Here is a 21,770-nt window from a genome sequence, read left to right on the forward strand (position 1 = left end):
CATGACCTCTCTCCCCTATCATGGGGCTGGAGCAATTCCAGCACCCACCAGTTAACCATTATTGGTTAACCGTTCACATCCCTAGCTCAGATGCCAAGGCATTCCAGAAGGAACAGGATTACTGGAGGCCCATGCAGCTGCATGTTACTGCTCCTTATACTTTTTTTTAAATTCAATTTAGATACAAATGAAGAAATTATTACAATTAGAAACTTTCCATTAACGACAAGGTGCCAGAAAATTAGTATTTTGATACATTTCTTTTTTGAAAAATTTGATTGATGAACTAAATATGCAGTAACAAGGTGGTTGATGTAATATCTTTTACTGGATCAGCTTCTGTTGGTGAGAGAAGTTTACATAGACCTCAAGCTCTTATGCATTACCTCACTCATCTGGTCTCACTAATAATTTGAGATTAACATTGCTACAACAGGCCTGCATACAAATAGATATGTCTACAATTTTGCAAATGCATTCTAATTAACAGATCAATGACACAAACATTATAGGATGTCCACAGAAAGTGATTAGCTAAACCAAAAAACAGTCACCAGCTAGTTCAATATGAATATACTTCAATATCTATCAAAGTAAATAATACTTCATGGTAGGAAAGGGGAAAATATAATCAAGGGCACTTGTCTAAACAGCCTGGATCTCAAATTTGGCTGTCAAATAATAAAACAGGACTGAGATCTCTTTTCAAAGCAGGATTGTATAAATTAAACATTGCATTATATTGTATGTTCCCAAGACTGCTGATCTGACCTTCATTTTACAATTTTGGATGCTTCTACTGACCATTTTGAACAATTTGAAATTGTGTCTCAGGTCCTAACAAAGTATCAGTGGATGACAGCTGTATCCCATACTCCAGATTGGGCAGGCTGTACTCTGAGAATCAGTTGCATGCCTATGCTTCAATATACAATATGGACGTATCTAGACTATGCTAGACTTTTGAAAGAGGATATGCAAATTCCATGGGAATTTGCATATCTTTTTTCGAGCTCACTTTCAAAAGCAGCACTTTCGAAAGTGAAAGTAATTAAGATGCAGTTTTGTTGGCAAACCCTCCTGTTTGTCAACAAGCCGCGTAAACCTCATTTTTTAAAGAAAAGTGGCTTGTTGACAAACGGGAAAGTTCACTGACAGACCCACATCTTAATTTCATTTTCGAAAGTGCCACTTTCAAAAGTGACCTCGAAAGAAGATATGCAAATTCGCACTGAATTTGCATATTCTCTTTCGAAAGACTAGCGTAGTTTAGATATGCCCTATGTGAAAGCAACAAGGCTGAATAGAGTCAGCAAAGAAATTTAGTTAAATACCACAACTTGCCTAACTGGTCTGCTTTTTTCTGCTATTCAATGGGGGCTATAAGAAACCTGAGGGTACATCTACACTAGCCCCCTAGTTCCAACTAGGGAGGCTAATGAGAGCGACCGAAATTGCTAATGAAGCGCGGGATTTAAATATCCCACGCTTGATTAGCATATTCCCGGCCGGTCGCCATTTTGGAAACTGAGTAGCCTGAAGTAACTGCCCGCATCTATACATGGCAGAGAAGCGGGATTCCGAGATAAACCCCTTTAACAGTTAATTCGAACTAAGGGGTTTCTCTCGGAATCCCGCTTCTCTGCTGTGCATAGACGCGGGCAGTTACTTTGGGTTAGTCAGTTTCCAAAATGGCGACCGGCCAAGAATATGCTAATCAAGCATGGGATATTTAAGTCCTGCGCTTCATTAGCAATTTTGGTCGCCCTCAGCCACCCTAGTTGGAACTAAGGGGCTAGTGTAGACATACCTTGAAGGAAGAGGACTCATTTTCAGCATCAAGTGTAATACTCCTGTCACTCACTGCATTCAAAGTTTTTATGGCAACTCAGCAGCTTGTTCAGGTTACTGGAATAATTAAAGAAATGGCACCAACTTGGAAAAAAAAAGTCACACCCCTCTTTGAAAATGTTTTATATATTGTTCCAATTATTGTTTCGTATTTGAGAGTGATTGTGTTTCTCTCCATCTGTGAGTCTTGTTTGTGCCAAGACGATGGCATGTGTCTAGAATGCAACTGTTTCTCAAAACTAAAGGGAAGGGTCTGCTAGGAAGAATAGTTATATTGTATAATGACCAAAAGGAGGCAGCAAGAAGCCAGAGATGGGGACTGAGACAGGTATTACCCTATTGAGGCAGCCGGGATATAGAAATGGATAAATATATATTATTTGAGAGAGTTTGTGTGTGTCTGTCTGTCTCAGCAGGGGTGGGGGGAGAATGCAACTAGAGTTGCCAGGTTTACGGTATTCACCCGGACAGTCCGGTATTTTCGCCTCCTGTCTGGTAAAAAAAATTCAGAGAATACCAGACACCTAAAATGTCCGGTATTTTCTGTTTTTTTTTCTCCAGCAAGGAGGTGAAAATGCTGGGTACCTAGCAACCCTACACTCAGCGCCCGGCCTCCCCGCTCCCCAACTCCCAACACCCCCAGCCCCCATGGTTACCTGGTTCCACAAGGCTGCCAACACAAGATGACTGCCGACCAAGGGGAAGCATGCTTCCCCTGGGTCTTAGTGCTCAACCTCTCCCCTGTTCCCATCCCTGCACTCACTCTTAAAGGGGACATGCTGTTTTATTTTAATTTTTTTTCCCTCAACAGCTTTGGTCTCTCCACCCCTTCCCCTCCCCCAACAGAATTTTTTCCCCCTTCAACGATTTTTTTTGTGGGGTGGGGGGTGTTCGGTATTTTAGTTTCAACCATCTGGCAACCCTACATGCACCTCTCCTCCAACTGTGCTGGATGCAGCTGCAGCTGCCATGAAACGGGCACTTGTCATATGGTCCCAAGCTGCTACATTGACAGAGGGCTAGGGTTGTCCTCTCTCCCTGGGGCAGCCTGCATACTGAACTGCTCATCTCCAGAGCAATGTTTTAAAGGAAGAAATACAAAAATTATTTCATATAAAGTACCTGACCCATATACTTAGTATTACTATAACTGAACAATTAGAGAAATTAGCAGTGGAACTCTTGAGGTACGTGCACTACTGGATTACTTTCAATTCATTTTCCAAAACAAGTTACATTCAACAGTTCAGGACAACTCGAAACCTTAATACGGGCCAAACATAAAAGGGACAAGTTGACAGTGTCCCTTTATGTTTGGTCCATATTAAGGTTTCGGGTTGTCCTCAACTGTTGGACAATGAATTTACTAGCTAGCTACATGCATACTTTTAACACAGATTTGTCATGTCCAAAGGAGTAATGGAAGCCTAGAATACCTGATGTCTGTCTGATGCTCTTTGATTAACATTGATTAATCAGTCTCCTCGGCTAGAAATCTTACTCAAATACAAGATTCAGTATCTATCTGAATAAATAAATTTTCTAGCTGCAAGGAGATTTAATCTAGATAACACTATGTCTACACAGGAGATAGAGTGTGCTTTTCGGAACAGAGACAGACATGCTAGCTAGCTCTGCTCAAGGTAGCATCCTAATAATAGCAGGGGGGCTGAAACAAACAGACAACAGCTCAGGCTAGACATCAGCTGCGCTCTAGATATGTACGCAAATGGCTAGTCTGAGTCGTCATGGCCACACTGCTATTTTTAGTACTGTCTACCTGCACTGGAAAGTAAGCTCCCAGCTAATGGACAGAAATACCCAACTAGTTGTTTCCCCCCGCCCCTTGCTGCCTCTATCAGAGGCAGCAACGGGAGGCGAGGGGGAGAACAGGAGCTGGTGCCCCCCAGCACTGTCTCCACGAGGGGGGGGGGCAGTGGAAGCTGAGGTGCAGAGGGGGACCAGGCTTCACCGCTCCTTTTAAATGCTTTTAAAGCAGAGGCACATCATCTGGGATCAGGCATGAGCTGGGGCAGCTGATTCCCAGCTCGCACACGGTCCCCTGTTACATGTAGTAAGAGCCTGTGGCGGCTGTTACATTTGAAAGGCGATAGGCGATATGCAGCAGGGTTAGCTCCGGAGGCCAGGAACTAATCCCACCGCTGCTCTGCAATTTCCTCCCCTTATCAACTAATGAAGTAGTCAACAGAAATTCCATCAACTACTCGATTAGCTGATTAAATGAAAATTAATATCCCTATTCTGGACGGGGTTGCACGCCCCCTGAAGGAACAAGCGCACAGCTTGGGAGTCCTCCTGGATCCTTTATCATTTGAGAATCAGGTTTCCTTGGTAGCCACAAGTGCTTTTGGGCAGCTTTGACTAATCCACCAGCTATGACCATTCTTGAGTAAGAATGACCTGACCATAGTGATTCACGGTTTTGTCGCATCCTGATTGGACTACTGCAATGTGTTCTGTGTGGGGCTGCCTTTCAAGAGTCTTTGGAAACTTCAACCAGTCCAGAATGTGACTGCTCAAGTCCTAAATAATACTCACTATATAGCGCACATTATGCCAGTGCTCCCACAGCTGCACTGGCTTCCAGATTTCCAGGCAAAATTCAAGGTCCTGGTTATGACCTATATGTTAGAGAAAAGAAACTGCCCCCCAGTAAAAAAGTTTGGCCAGGCCGCTCTTGCTATAGTGGGCTGCAGTACTCCTCGAGAGAAACCGGCCGCACCCTTCCTGCATACCATTGCCTTTAGAAAAAGGGAAGGTGTGAAAAGGGGAAAATAGCCTCAGACTCTCCCACCTGTCACCTTGGCGTGAGAACTGCGGAGCATACCTGGTCGCATGAAACCTGCACAGTTTCGGCCCAGCCCCTGGGACACAGACCCCCCCTACTTGGTGACCATTGGGCTATATATGGTAATATGCAAGCGCGGGAAAGCAATGTGCAGATTTGGGGATAAATACCCATCGCACAGTTCGCTCTAGGAGGTCTTCGCAACACACGTACCACCGTGCATGTGCCTTCCCGTATACTTCAAAGCGCTGCCGGCCTGATCAACCGACCAGCCACCTCCCCTGACTCTCGGGCGTAACCAAGGCCTTCGCAACCGAACCGATATCTGTGAAATGTTCCGTGTGCTGTGTAAGTTGGTATGTATGATTTGATTTTTCCTTGTTGTATAAGCTTAGTGTTGTAGTTGTTTTTGGGTAGTACAGAGAGTTTGTAGTTATCACTGTTATTTAATTAGTGTAGCTGGATATTTTAAGATTAGAGACTATTCCCCTTGCCATTCCCATCCTTATATCTGACATGTTTAACTAGAAATCATAGAATAAATATAATAAATACTGTAAATTCATTATTAACACAGTCTATTAAAAATCTTAGAATAAATACTATAAATTCACCACTGTCATAAATAAATATTTTGTATTTGATAAAACTGTCCACCTGGTTCTGTCCTTCCCCCCTTGGATATGCATCATCGGACCTGTGATTCTCGCGACACTATACAGCCCTAAACAGTTTGGGATTGGGGTACTTGAAAGACTGTCTTTCAAGTCACAGTATGTTATAGGTCTTCTGAAAAAAGAACAAGTAGCCACCAGTGTAATATGTAAGGTCTGATCAAAAATATGAAAATAGAAAAATGGAGGGGGGGCAGCCAAATAACAATAAGCAGAATTAGCTGTTAGCAAGTGGGAATAAAGGCAATGGGAGGAGACAATGAAAGGTAAGGAAAGGGACTTTCTAAATAAAAACTGGGGAAAGGGAAGGACTTACTAGAGAGAAGTGGTGCCATTAATAAATGGAAATGTGTAAAACCAATACAGTGGGGTTACTAAGCTTTAACATCTTTTTAAAAAATGGAATTTCTTTTCTGTGTGTCTTTAGCAAGAAAATAAAGAACAAAAGTTTGAACAAGTAGGAAATACAAGCCTGCAAGCCTGTCAAAGTAAATATTCATAAACATCATATCAGAGTACTTGGAAAACAAAAACCTACTACTCTCAGTTGGGGCAAAATGCATGTGGAAATAATACAAAGGGATCTAGACAAGATGACCTGAAACTTAGAAAAATGCCATTTAATATAGTTGCAGAAACATGAGTCAAACAAATTTAGTAGGCAGGAAATACCTGAAAACCAATAATTCTGAAATATATTTAAAATTTATGTGGCAAACAAATTAAATGCAAATTTCCAATGTAATAGGAGAGAAGACAACTTTGATATACTTGAAAAAGATAATATCCCGCAAGTTTAGACAACTAATATAGTGAGAACAGAGCATTCCCGCTATACATCTGTTCCACTCGAATGTTGTAGATGCCTGTATGAATTGATGAGTTATAAGTCCTCCTATTCCCTGCTCTTAAGTCATGCAAAAGCGCCCAATTTGTGCAAATGGATGTAAAAAATTCCTCGCTTTAAGTTTTTCTTGCCATAAGTCCAAGTTTTTGGAACTTAAGTATCTTGGACTTATAGTGAGGATGGCCTGTATATGGTAGAAAGCCACAAATATCTGAAGGCAGTAAACACTCAGTACAAACAGGCATTATTTAGATAGTTACAAGACATGTAATGTGAGAGAAGCAATGTGAAAACAGAAAATTTAGATTTATATTAGGCAAAGGAAAAAGGCAAATATAATGCCCATCTTTAAAAAAAAAAAAAAAAAAAAAAAAAAAAGCAAAGAAGGACAATCCAGGAAACTATAGACCAGTCAGCCTCACCTCAGTCCCTGGAAAAATCATGGAGGGGATCCTCAAGGAATCCATTTTGAGACACTTGCAAGAGGAGAAAGTGATCAGGAATAGTCAACATGGATTCACCAAGGGCAAGTCATGCCTGATCAACCCGATTGCTTTTATGATAAGATAACTGGCTCTCTTGACATGGGGAAGTCAGTGGATGTGATATACCTTGACTTTAGCAAAGCTTTTGATACGATCGTCCACAATATTCTTGCCAGCAACTTAAGGAAGTATGGACTGGATAAATGGACTGTAAGGTGGATATAAAACTAGCTAGATTGTCGGGTAGTGATCAACAGCTCTGTCTGGTTGGCGGTTGGTTTCAAGCAGTGCGCTCCAAAGATCAGTTCTAGGGCTGGTTTTGTTCAACATCTTAATGACCTGGATGAGGGGATGGATTGAACCCTTAGCAAGTTTGCAGATGACACTAAGCCAGGGGGAAGAGGTAGATATGTTGGAGGGTAGGGATAGGGTCCAGAGTGACTTAGACAAATTAGAGCACTGGGCCAAAATAAATCTGATGAGGTTCAACGAGGAAAAGTGAGAGTCCTGCACTTGGGATGGAAGAATCCTAAGCACTGCTACAGGCTGGGGACAGAATGGCTAAGCAGCAGTTCAACAGAAAAGGACCTGGGGATAACAGTGGATGAGAGGCTGGATATAAGTTAACAGTGTGCCCTTGTAGCCAAGAAAGCTAATGGCATATTAGGGTTTATTTGGCGGAGCATTACCAGCAGATCTAGAGAAATTATTATTCTGCTTCATTTGGCACTGGTGAGACCACATCTGGAGTACTGTGTCCAGTTCTGGGTCCCCCACTACAGGAAGGATATGGACGCATCAGAGAGGGTCCAGTGGAGGGCAATCAAAATGATTAGGGGCTGGAGCATGTTACCTACAAGGAGAGGCTGAGGGATTTGGGCTTGTTTAGCCTGCACAAGAGTGAGGGAGGGGATTTGATAGCAGCTTTCAATATCTTGAAGGGAGGTTCCAAACAGGATGGAGAGAGGCTCTACTCAGTTGTGATGGATGGCAGAACAAGGAGCAATGGTCTCAAGTTACAGTGGGGGAGGTCTAGGTTGGATAGTGGGAAAAACTATTTCACTAGGAGGGTGGTGAACGACTGGAATGGGTTACCCTAGGGAGGTGATGGAATCTCTGTCCTTAGAGGTTTTTAAGTCCCGACTTGAAAAAGCCCTGGCTGGGTTGATTTAGTTGGGACTGGTCCTGCTTTGGACAGGATGTTGGATTCAGTTTTCTCCTGAGGTCTCTTCCAACCCTGGGATTCAATGATTCTATGAAAGCTTCCTAGGAATAAAATTAGACTAGAAACTCTCCTAAGGAAGTCCCATTGCTAGCAAATTTTGAAACTAGCAGAACAATACACAGAATACCAGTATATATTTTAGGAAACAATCCGGCAGCAGAGAGATAGAAGAGCACGATGATAATGTGTAGTTTATCTTTCATTTCTGTGAATATGAGAGAAACTGGGGGTCCATAAATCCTTCAGAAGAGCCAAATGACATTTACACCAAGGAAGTTATGAAGAGAGATGGTGAGTCTAGGGTAGAGATTAAAAGGGTCAAATCAATATCAATATCAATATCAATATCTCTCTCACTCACACACACACACACACACACACACACACACACACACACACACACACACACACATATATATACACAATTTTTTTTTTTCCATGTAGAAACAGTGCGAAGAAAGTTCATTTAATCCTGAAGTGTTTTAAGGCCCAGTACTGCTCCCAGAGAAGAATTATGCCATTGCGTTCAAATCAGGAATGGTAGGGCCTTCAGTTATAATTACCTTAAACTTTGCCTCTTGATATTGGTTTTGTGTCCCCTGAATATCCTTTAATAACAATGCTACTGTGTACAAATAAACCCACCTTTTATTTTACATAGTTCTGATTAGAGTATGTAAAAAGCCTCAACTGACTCCTACAAGAAAAAGAAACTGTACATTTACAAAAAGGGTAAAGAATAACTATGTAGCTCCATTCTATGCTAAAAACATTAAACAATGCGATAGCGATAGCAATTATTGCCAATAAGCAGACACTAAGAAGAACTCCTTGTTATGGATTGATTTGGAACATGCAGGAGACTTCTGTGACAGAGGCTATATAACATGACACCAAGTTGGGAAAGCAAAAATATTTTTGCTCTTGAAAGTTCTTTTTAAAATGTAACCTTTCCCACAAAGTACAGTCCCCTCACGACGAATTCTTATCGGTTAAATTCACATGGGTTAAACAAAGCTCAGCTCTAGAAAAAAGAATTTTGACATTTCTTCATTGAAACAGAATGTTCTCAAAATTCTTTCTGATCCAGAAGGCACAGGAGAAAAGAATCAACCTTTAAAATCACTTTCATGCCAACTAACTTTTGAAGGGTTCTTTGCATTCTCCTTGAATCTGTAATCATTATCTCAAAGGTCACACTTTTATGGATTTATTCTGCTACAGTAAAAAGATAGAATCATTCAATAATTCGCTAAGGTCTCTTGTGGGACATCTATTCGGGCACTATTCATGAAAGACATGACATTTTATTTATCTACCTACTTTCAAAATATTAGACTAGCCAGAGAAAACAAACATGATACTGTATTGATAAATGTCCTTTCATTTTTCCACATGCAGTATGGCTGTGTCAGAAAACTGTAAACTTAATTTCACTTATATTCCGTTTTAAATAAAAGGATTTTACAAAAGCAGAAATAACAGCAAAATTGGTCCAAGATTCTTGTTCAAGAGAAATACAACTTTATAAAACCCAAGATCAAAATACGTTTCTACACTGCTTCTGGAGGCTGTATGAAGTTCCACAGAAAATAACTTTTCTAGTATTATATTTGAAGTTGAGACCCTAAAAATGCAATTGATTAGACACTGTCCATAAATGAGTGAAACTAACTGCCCAAGAGCTGAGAGAAATGTCAGATTAAACATAGCATAACAGTGAAATATAAATTAGATTTTAACAGCAAAAGTAAAGGGCATTTTTAATAAATATATTAATTTTAATCTAAGAAGAACACTTTCAGAAGTGTTGAAATTCATTTACACAACAAAAGAACATATTTATGCATCTGGTGTAGAAACTGGTAACCACATGGATAATATAGCCTTATGTACTTACAGAGCTAGGACTAGAATGTCGTCTGACTTTAGGAGATTCTTTCCCTGCTGATGAAGTTTTGAAGTTAATGCAAGCATTATTCTCTGAATGGACCCTCTTCACTTGACTAGTTGGTTTCTCAAATGGATCAAAACTGCTCTGTGTCCTCTGAACTCTGACTTTTTTGTCCTCGGGAATTGTATCTAGGGGTTTGATCACTGAGTCCATTCCCTGGCAGTTCCGTGTAGACATCTTTGTGACACATATCTGAAAGAAAACAAATTACATGCACTGAATGTAATTATACGCCTGCAATTAGAAGAGATTCAATTTAAACTGTAAAAAACAATTTAAAAACTGAAGTTTTATAAAATGTGCAGTTTTACACACACATGCATGCACGAACACACAGGCAGATACACAAATAAGTGTATCCAATACACAGGCACGTATTTGTACTACTTAAATGGTACAGAAAAAGGTGGGATGGACAAGAAGGAGGAAGTAACATATGGTTTGTAGAATGATAAAATGACAAATTCAGAATAAATATCTCAAAAAGTTTATTTTATCTAAAATTCTGCAAACTATTCTTTGTAATAGTGCCAATCCACTTCATCCTACAATGCAGTCATTGATACCTGCAAACACTATCAATTTCCGTTTGTTTAAAACTGGATGAGAGCAAACCTAAATAAATTATACCAGTTTACATACATACTTTTATGCTGTACTACAAAGATTCAAAACCAGTATATAATTGTTTTATTTTTAAAAGTAATGCCTCTGCAGTGTCATCATAAGCACCATATGCCTCAGAAAAATCAAATTAGTAAATCAATACCCAAGTACTGAAACACGAGAAATCGCAGCTTGATGACATGCTAAAGCACAAAGATCACAGTTCTCATTTGTTCTTGCCACAGGGTTGAACTATTTTACCTATGTTTGTGACTGGAGGCCCAGATCCCGCAAATATTTAGGCAAATTCATATCTTTTTACCCACTCCTGGAGCACTACTGTGATTCCAGGTTGCCAACTCTCATGATTTTACAACAAGTCTCCCAAAATGTTGTGGTTTTCCTCAAAGCCCAGTTCTCGTACTCATGTAGGGTGTCCAAATGGTTTCAACAAAAATGCCAGACACACTTGATATTACATCACAATCTACATTACATCTTATTTAGAAAATACTGGGCATTTCTATTTTCTAATTTATATTTTCTCAATTTGTTTCCTGAACAGAAAGCTCAAATACTGTACTGTCCGGTTCAAAACCGGACACCTGGCAACCCTATACTCATGTAAATACATAACACAGCTGTTTTTTTAAAGGGCAATTTTCTACCCCTTCCGGTTGCAAATAAAATCTTGAAAATGGAATCCTAGTACACTTTAAAAGCTTAAAAACCCAAAAGCTCAGAAAAATAAACCAAAACGTATTTTTGAAATATCTTGTGAAATGTTTTAAATGTTTGGGATGGCAATACTGATTTAGTATCAATGGGACTATAGACATGCACAGTTAAGCAAGTGCTTGCAGCAGTCTTACTGGTGGTACTTTGAAAACTTGCTGATGCATGACAAATTGGGCATCAAACCAAACATCTGCTTTAGATATGGTTGAGAGAGGTGCCTCCCTCATAGTTGTAACTCTGCTATCAATGCAAGTAAACATTTTCCAATGGCAAATCATTCTTCACAGTTCCCTTTATGCTTTGGTTGCTTGAAATCCAATTTACTTCGATTGTTCACTGACAGTAATGCCTTCATGCCAAAATAGAGGATACAATAAAGAACAAAAAAAATCATATCCTTGAAGATCACAACATTTCTCCATAATCACCAAGAACAAACACTGGTTCAAACGACTGCCTTCATAATTAAATATTAGGTACACTGTCCAGCAGAGACAGGTTTAACTCTAATTAAAGATACATGATAGATATTCCAATATAGGGATTACAAGAGTCCACATTTTATTTCTTACTTAAAAAGACAATAGACTAAAACTTGATCATTTTGAAAACTTGTTGCTGGTACTGAAGAATAGGAGCAGTGTCTATTCATCGTAAGCTACATACAAATTTATGGCCAGGATTTGTCTTAATAGCTACTTTGGTATATTGTTACTACCTCAACACTTAATACATTAGTTTGTTTAGAAGTTAAGTGTCCATCCCTTTGAAAATGCATTTCTGTTCCCCCTACCACCATGCCAGTGCCCCCCGCCCACCGCACACACACCCCAGCTAACATTGTTCTTTCTTGACACATACCAAAATCAGTGATGCTGGTGCACAGACCAAGATATTTGACACAATGAATGCACAAGTTGAAGCTGAGATAAAAAATGTTAAATTTTGATGCCATTCCTGCTTTCTCCATGTGGAGAAAAATAAAAATCAATAAAGGGAAAAAAGTCCCAGCTTCTAAGGGATAATACAAACTAATTAATACAAAATAAAGCTTCTAAAATATCAGTGTCTGAATGAAATTGTTAAAGATCCACTATCAGCAATTCAACTTAAATATTTACAATTCAGCAAGTATCACGCAAGTAATGATGCAGTGATTACAGCATCTGCCTTACATGGAGTTATGCTTGCATGTTACATTGAAGAAACCACTGCCCAGTGTCATGCTCTAATGTGGGTTAAAAACATATTACCTACAGAAAATACACTGGCAGCACATCTGCTGCCATCGATTGTGTGTCAAGCAGTAATGGTAATAGTTTCAAATTGGATGTCTCAGGGGACACTCCATCTCTAGGTCACTAATTTGAATCTGGACTAGGTTAAAATTTACCCAGTGAGATTACCATCTGGTGGTCTATGCAGTATATCCATGTTACAAAACCCAACGTCAAAATTTTCTCCAAGTGGCCCCCTTCTTAAAGGATTTGCAGCTTAGGAAATGAATGGAAATTCAGAGCAAATATCTCTTTCAAAGGTGCCCCTTTCCAGTAGAAGAACCTTGGACTCAGACGCTGAACAGAGTACATCACTCACTAGTTCTGTCAAACATCTAGACTCTTCAAATATATTTATCTAGAAAATTTAATTACAGTAGGTATATTTTCTCCTTTCTGTGCACATATAATTAACTAATAAGTGTTATTCATGCCTATCAAGTGACTATTGGCTACAGGATACTGAAGTTTTCTGAAATCTGAGAGCATTTGAGGGACCCAGAGAACTTTCTATTCCTAACTTTTCATATGCCAGAATACTTCATTTTCCAAAGGGTGTGGGTCTTCTTCTTGAACTGTTTTCTTCATGGAAATCTAAAAAGGGATGCTTTCTACCAAGCAACACACATACATTCTTCCCTATCTCCTGACAGAAAAAGCCAATTTAGGACTAAAATCTACCCTTTTCAAAGTCTAAATTTTGAAATGTCTGTACTGAGCAATTGCCTACATGAGATCTCTGTATGGCATTATGTACTGTTTTGGGAGAGGTGTCACCTGCAGTGGAAAAAGCCTTCATTTTATCTAAGAGGCAAGCAGATGATGTCTGGTACTGTACCACACTACAGTGAGAGACAAACTCAAAAGTCAGATTTGAAAATAGTAGTAGTCTTTTTCTTACATAGCATTAAGAAATACTTGTTTCATTTCTTTATATATTTCTTATATTTTTGGTTGCTCAAAAAGCAGGCACAAATACATGCTTTGGTTTTGGACCAAGTAATCCAACTCAGAGAGTCTCAGATTGAGGTCAACAGACCTTCAGTGGTGGTCTCTGCCTTACTTCCAAGAGCTTATTTGCATTACAGAAAAATTATGATCTTGTATTTAAGATATCAAACTGGGGTCTTAGAAGATAAGGGCTCAGTTTCAGCTCAGTTACAGATTTCCTGTGTGATCAGATGCATCTGACAAAGTGGGTCTTTGCCCACGAAAGCTTATGCTCTCATAAATCTGTTAGTCTATAAGGTGCCACAAGACTTCTTGTCGTATTAAGTGTGGTTCTCACTATGAAAAAGCTTAAGAAATTTTGATCTTACAAACTGTACTTAGTAAGGCATTAAACTGTTAAATACACAATCGGCATTCAGACTAATGCATTAGCAGAATGGTTATATTTTGCTTCAATTTATCACTGAAATACAAGCAGTAAGTCAACTGTGTGTCAACTTTAAAAAAATATTTCTTCCATTTAGTTGCCTTTAACAAGGCTAGGGTGAGTGCCCACACGGGGTTACAGGACTGTCTCCCTTTACCTCTCTTCTCATCCCTTCAATCATACTTATACTGAATCTGTGTGGCAGTCTCCCTGTCTGCTAATTGCAGCTCCTTTGGCAGGTCCCACGAGGGATGGCCCCTGCTGGAAACTTCCAATGATGACATGTAGCCAGCAGCTGATTAAAGTAATTCAAAACAATGCTCCCAAACCTCTCCTAGGATACGTCTACAAAACAGCATTATTTAGAAATAACAAAATGAACGTCTACGCAACAAGCCATTATTTCAAAATAATGTCAAGATGGAGGACTTCTTACTCCGACTCCTGTACCTTCATTTTATGAGTACAGGAAGACAAAGGAAGAGTGCCCTTCCTTCGACTTCCTGCTGTGTAGATAGTGCCAAAAGCAAAAATAAGCTCTCTTACTTCAGCTGCACAATTGACGTAGCCGAAGTTGCGTATCTGAATTCGACTTTTGCCCCGCTGTGTAGACATGCCCTTATTGCTTATTCATCCAAAAGGTAAACAAGTGGAAAAAAAGGATTAAAAGAATCAGAAGATGTACATTCCTCAGCCAGGCACTTCTCCCTGCTTTCAGCTCTCTATTGAGAGATTTGTACAGTAGAGAACCAAAGAAAGAGGGGAGAAGAGAGTGATGGGCAAAAGACTGGTCTGCAACCTGAAATCCTTAGCAAAGGAATCAGTCTTGCTCCAGACCCTGTCTGCATGGGCATATTTTTCTTTACTTTTTAAAAAAAGTGGAGGAGAGCAGATTTCCATAGTGAAATAAAATATTCACCCATTTAAACTCAGTATATTTCATAGATTTAAAACAAACTAAAAAAGTAACTTCATGATACTTTTAGTATCCAAATTTGTTATTTTTTCCAATAAAATTTAAAGAATTACTATAGTCAGAGCCAGGCTGTCAGGAAAAAAAAAGGGCTTAAAAATGGACAATTATATTGAATGTCCACCAGATTTTAGAGCTAACAGATTAAGCCCTCTGATTTGCACACTTGCTGACCCATGTTGTAGAAACATATTGAACTGAATATTAAGGTGCAACAATAGTACCCAGAAGACTGGGGGGATGAAAACAGGGCCCCCCAAACACGGCTGTTCAGCACCCTTCTGTCTTATTTCTGGGACTAGCTCGGTCATGCCCCACCCCCCAACCCTGCAAAAATTAGAGGAGTGTTAGAACCGTCCTAGCTGAAGTTAGGAAGTTTCTACAGACCTGCAAATTCGCTGTTTCACCCACAAATGTACCTGGAACACTCATTCTGGACACATCTCTTCACATGCCAAAGCATGGGACACACTATGCTTTTGTGTGGAACCAGCTTTCCACCTCTTTGGGATTACCACAGGCTGAAATACTGCAAATGCCACTCAGAACTTAACCCTTGAAGGTGCTCAGCATCTGGATTAGGGATGTTAAATTTAGATTAATTGGCTAATCAAATAGTTGATGAAATTTGCATCGACTAGTCGATTAGCCGATAAGGGCGCCTCCGCCTTTGAAGTACAGCAACAGCCCCAGGGCTGTTGCTACACTTCAAAGGCAAAAGCACTGTGGGGGAGCACAGGGCCAGCGGGACTCAAACAGTCCCTTGCTGGCTCCATGTTCCCTGCGGCATTTCAAAGCAGCAGCACCACATGGAGCCGGGGAGACTCAAGCTGCCCCAGGCTCTATGTGGCACTGCTGCTTTAAACACCACAGGTAGCCCAGCATCAGGCTCCATATGGCATTTCAAAACTGCAGTGCCGCATGGAGTCTGGGGTCTCCAGCACTGCCACTTTGAAGCACCCCATCTTCTTCCCATCCCTTTGCTGCCTTTCTTGATAGAGGTAGCAAGGGGGGGCGGGAAGTGACTAGTCAATTAATGTGTCAACTATTCAATAAGCTTTTGCCTACTCGATAGTCAACTAGTCATTCACATCCCTAAACTGGATGTCTTTCAGCAAAGTGCTTAGACATGTGCTTAAATTTTAAGCATGTGAAAAATCCAACTGAAGTCAACAGAATCATATATGAGTTTAAAAGTAAATACATGCGTAAGCACTCAGCACCGTAGAGGACTGAGTGCTTAGAAAGAATGAGGATCCAGCCTACAATGCTCACTCAACAACTAGCTCCATATCTAGGACTATTTTAATACACTTAAAATCCGTGGAGTCAGTTAATACCATCATGGTTCTGAATGTCCCTTTGATAATTTATCTATCTATGTTCTTGGTAAAGGAGATGCATTCCATTGTTACAAGAGTATCTACATGCATGAGTATGAAACTGACAGACTGGTCTGTTTTGGTATGACCCATAACAACTTAACAAAAGGCATTGAAATGTAATCAGGACAATCTACTTGTATGGGAATTTCAAAGAGATGTACTACACAGCAATCAACCCATTTATTTGTAGCTGGAGATCAAGGGTAGATTCTAAGTGTATTTGTCCATGTTATCTATTTCTTGTTAGAAGTTTAACAACTATGCATGTCTTAATTGTTTTCCATTATGACTGAGGACTGACAGCTAAACTTAAGATCAAAGAAGTAAGATACTATGGGAAACTAATAACTATATTGTCTTCAACTTAATTATCTCTGCTATAATGATTATCGGCTAATTGTCTTATGTGAATAAATGCAGCTAGCTTACCTGGGTACACCACTAGAAATAGAGTAGCTTCAAAGCAACAATACACACTGCCTATTCTTCCTTGGGGGAGGTCATACTGGGACAAGGGACTCGTCAACTTGCTGGGAAGTTACAAAGGAAGGACCCAGGCCTGATCCTGACATGAGGTCTACTTAAACTTTGACTGGGATGGTCTAAGTAATAAGACTAAAGGTCTCCAGGTTTACCATAGAATTCTTATGGATGAATTTGAACGGATTCTATTAGATGCTAACCTTTTAAATTCATTCCAGAAAGATTTTAACAAATCAGCAGCCTTACCATCTCAGCTATGAGGGATGCAATCAGTGCCAGACAGAGTCATAGTTGCACCCCGGGCAGCAGGCACACGGCGCATGCGCAGCCACGCCCCCAGGCACACGGCACCCCTTACCACTTCCATCAGGCGCCCCCCACAGGTTGGCGCTCCGGGCAGCTGCCCAGCTACCTTCCACCCTTAATCTGGCTCTGAATGCAATGGTAATGGAGTAATGATGGGGGAGGCCAAACAAATGGGATTTCCAGACATAGATTCACTAGGTCTTTCTACTAGTTAAAAGATTACTTGACCTTGGTGGGCATCAATAATTTATTATGTCTGTTTGGCCCGTAAATCAAACTGAACCAAGCTTGCAGACATCTCTTGTGTAGGAAGGCATCACTGATGTGCCCTGGACCATATGACACAGGAGGTTGGAAGCAGTGTCTGGTTGAAATATGTAGGCTGGACCGTACTGTCTAACAGCATGGGGAGGCTAAGGAATCTGTGATGGAAGAGTGCCTTCAACAGATGGAGTCAAGGTCAGCTCCTGTGAATTCTAGTCTTTGTAATATTATTGTTGACTTTTGCACATTGATTTGTAGGCCCAGATTCTGGAAGGGATTCAGCAGTCTGGGTAACTTGCTGAGCTTCGGCAAAAGAACTTGCCCTGAGAAGGCAATCATCAAGGTAAGGATAAACCCTTAGAGTGTATCTGATCCACCACTGCCCAAGAGGACATTGGAGAATACCATGGAGGGATAAAAAGGGGGACGCAACAAGAGGCCAAAAAGGAGTATTTGTATAAGTAATGGTCTTGGCCTAGCATGAATCTGAGGTAACAAATGTAGAAATACATGCCTGAGAGGTTGTGGGATGAAAACCAAATTTCCTTTCTCTGGAATCATCATTAGAGGGTGGCCATCTTGGAACTTCTATGCCTTGATACGCTGGTCCAGTATGGGTTTCCAGCCTCCCTTTTTCTTTGGCATTAGGAAGTAGCAAGAGTAGAAGCCTTTGCCTCTTATATGCACAGGCATAGGCACTATGGCGTCTATACCACAAAGATGGTTAACTACCTAGCATAATGGACTCTCATGAGAAGTGACCTGCAAGAGGGATGGGGAAGCAGAAGACATGGATGACGTATCCATCCTAGATGATATCCCTTCTATTGGAAGTTTATTGATTTTTGGGTGCTGCAGAAAAGGTAAGACTAAGGGATGGGTAGGGTTTTTCAGCATGAGATGGCAGGAAGAATGTTCTGTGGGCTCCTTAACCAGCCAGTCAAAACTCACTTTGAGGTGGAGGACTCCGAGGATGTTGGTTGAGATTCCAACTGCTTTTGCCCAGGGAGCCTATGCTTCTTCCTTTGAGGTTTGTTAATAGCTCTGTCACAAGCACTGAGATGTATTGTGATGAGCAGGGCTTGAACAATGGCAAGGAGCTATACTTTCTATCATGGACAGGCATATAGATCCTGAAGGATTGAAGAATTGCCCTAGGATCCTCACAATAGGCATTTTTATAGCTAGGTAGAAGGATAGCACTAACAAATTTCAAAACCAGTATTAAAGGCAAAATAAAATAATTAATGCACTTTAGTGTAAGTACTGGATTTGGACCTTTTCTGATAGAATACAGTTTAGGATAGTTTCTGAAGGACTGTAAATCAGTTTTGTTCAAATAGATCTTAAGCCACTCGTTTTTGCAAGACCAGCAAAACTGCAGCTACATATGGTCACAAACAGAAGTAGTCCTATTAGCAACTCTTGAAGGCAGCTCTCAATTCTCCAGCTCCCCTGGAAGGCAGCAAAAGAGGACATAGTCACTTGCCCAGGAGTCTCTGTTGGCAACAGCAGCTGCCTCCGTGGATTGTTTGTGGAGAAAAGGGACTAACTGTTCGGAGGAAGGCATGGAAACAAGTCGGGGACACCGTGTGGAGAGAAAGGACAGGAAAAATTATCGGGTTGTTTGACAGAGGTTGATTACACTTGAAGGGTAAAGCAGATATTTTACTATTGGCACTAAAATAAGAAAAATTATGGGTATGGGTGGCTGGAAGTATTCAGCAAGTGCATGGATAAGAGATGAAGGGAAACATGGGATAGAATTAACTTGGGTGGAAAACTTTGTAAGACAAAAATTACCATTAACGAAAAACCAAAGGGAAGAAAACAGAATTTCTATCAGAAAAGGGTACATGAGGTCGCTACGGGGGGAGAGGAGAGGGGCGGGTGGGAGGTGAGAAGGAGAATTCTGATTTTGAAACTAATAAACAATTTTGTGCTGCTTCCTTTCTTCACTCCCTTGTCTGTAAGTTGGACATTCATATGGTAAGCTGCTCATTACAGTGATAAATCTTATTCTAGGTGCTATTTAAATAAAATGATAGTAGTAGGGTGCAGCAACCTGTTAAACACACAACCAAAGACAAATTTTGAAGACTTGCAGTAGGGATCTGACTAATCATATAATCTTTACTATGCATATGCTTCACAGATGTAACTGACAAAGAAGCTACTTTTGGTTTGTTCTATCTGCACATGAAAAGCTTACTCTTGTAATGAATGGCCTCTTTTTGGAATAAAGGCTGCTTTTAACATCCAATGTCATTGCCATAAAGACTACAAATACAAAAACTTTTGAGCTGGAAGCTCATACATTAATACTCAATTTTCACCTGAAATAGTCCTCCAAGAAAGTGCTGATTCTAGTGGGGGAAAAAATTAAGTGGGCTCCACTGCATCACGGAGACAGGTTGCTCATTATCCTACTTATCAGTAATGAAGATGGGATGTGGCCTCTGTGGGCAAGAGTATGCAGTGAGTCAGCTGAGTAGTCCTGAAGTAGGAATCCTGGGATCAGCCAAACTGAGGAACCAGTTTTGTGCTGATATTTGTGTTATTGTTCTTTTTCTTAATAAAATCAGCCTTCTAGAAAGTGAGTACGTTTCACATTAGTGCATGAACTGCAGTTGTAGAATAGGTTGAGAAAGGAACCTGCTCATAATCACTACATTGCTGCTGACACAGTAGATTTCTTAGCCTCCTCTTTGAATTTTAGTGATTACTTCCCACAGATTTTTTTTTATAATTATTTCAGTAACTCCTTTATGAAACAGTCATTTTCAGGAATTTTCTAAGTGATATTAATGTATTGTTAAATGATATTGGATTATAACAGCTTTTCATGTACATGTATATAACATTTGGAGATTTTACATGTACTGTTAACAGCAGGTGTTTAGCCCTTGATTTCAGGGTTTTTTTGGCTGAGCCATCAAGATAAGTTTCATGCATACATTTATTCTTCTAATGCAGTGTCTAAACATTAGTGCTGTTCAGTGAATCAAAGCACAGGACAGGGAGCCAGGAATTATTGGTTCCTTTTTGCCTTGTGGCCTTGGACAAATTTTGAATCCTCATTTATAAAGTTAGATAATACTGTATCTCTCTCAAAGTTGGTGCAAGGTTTAAATGACATTTGGAGAGCACTTTGAAAATGTGCCAAACTTTGCAAGCACTAAGCATTATTAAAATTAGGTAGATCTCAGTACCTCAAGTTCACTGTCATTTCAAAGTATGTGTAGTTTCAATAGCTGGAATTAAGCCAGTTCAGTGTACATGCTGCGTATACAATAGCATTGCAAATGTGTAACAGAAAACAAAGAAGAGCATCTATCCCACATTGCTGAGTGACCCATTAGAATCTGCAGTCTGTACTCTTGTCTGTAACCATATGAACAGCATTTAAAAATAAAGAATGTTTTAAAGTGTATTTTTAATCACTTTCTCAACAAAAAAAGTGTTGTCTACTCAACCTCCTGCTCCAACAGATGACTACATGTGCAAATATGATTCAGATTTCTACAGCTTTCTTCCATTAATGCATTATTAATGCTTTTATAGCAGTTAAATTATTAATTTCATTATAAATCTTTCAGAGTTTAAAGATTTTATATTCTCTCCTCCAAGCCTCCCTTACGATCATGAAACGGTTAAAAGGAATAGACATTAAATACACAGCATCTGGTACTGGAGAAGCTATGCTCTCATTTAAGGGTGTTAACAGAACAGTGCTTATTTTTGCAGGAATTCTGAAAATAACCACAATGTAAGGAGATTTTAAAAAGGCATCAATGGCAATTAGATACACAGTTATTGTCAGTGAGATTTGAGTGACAAAATCCCTTAGGTTCCTTCAAAAATCCCAGTCACTGTACATACCGCTCCATTCCTTCACATTCACCATCAGGTGATACGATACCTCCAGGGATACACAGAGACTTTCAGGGCCCTCTTTCCTGCGTGCTCCCAGAAGTGATGGGACTTCAGGCAGAAGGGGCAGGGCAGCAGCTAGCCTCCCCTAACCAGCCCTTTGTGCTGTCTAGGGCCCCAGCAACCATTTAAAGGGCTTGGGGCTGCATCTGCTGCCTTTCTAGCAGTGGCAACTGGGCACTCTGGGTGCTTTTAAATTGCTGAGGCCCAAGCCAGTTGCCGCCCCCCTCCCACCCCACCCCAGCAGCCCTGGGTCCCTCTGGTGCAACATAAAGAGATTAAAACATACTCAACTTGATTAGTTCAATGCCCATTCCTGAACCATTTGCTCAGGAAAATCTCCCATTGAACTGGATCCTTTATTTATAAAATCCTGTATCCTTATCTTTATGGCCAATGGCAACTCCCAATTGAAAATGTAGATAAAAGCATGGCCACAGGTCAGAGCCCTCCTATGGTTTATTAGTTACCCAATACCAAAACCTAGTGTTGACAACATCAGAACATTTCACCAAACAAGATAATTACTGGTGATTCAGTAAACCCAAACAAAAGATTATATTTTCCTACATGCAGCTTCCT

The 21,770-nt window shown here is 40.2% G+C and overlaps 1 protein-coding gene across 3 annotated transcripts in view; it reads right to left on the reverse strand.

Annotated features, from left to right (window-relative positions):
- The window catches only part of CDK14 (cyclin dependent kinase 14), a 527,195-nt gene that overhangs the window by 369,785 nt on the left and 135,640 nt on the right, over positions 1–21,770 (reverse strand). For all 3 annotated transcript variants that reach the window (XM_075922396.1, XM_014569231.2, XM_075922397.1), the window contains one exon: positions 9,792–10,037. In XM_075922396.1, coding sequence (XP_075778511.1) covers positions 9,792–10,037 — 246 coding nt within the window. The remainder of the gene's footprint in view (positions 1–9,791; positions 10,038–21,770) is intronic.

Source organism: Pelodiscus sinensis, chromosome 2, assembly GCF_049634645.1.
Source record: "Pelodiscus sinensis isolate JC-2024 chromosome 2, ASM4963464v1, whole genome shotgun sequence".
In the NCBI taxonomy this organism is placed as follows: domain Eukaryota; kingdom Metazoa; phylum Chordata; order Testudines; family Trionychidae; genus Pelodiscus; species Pelodiscus sinensis.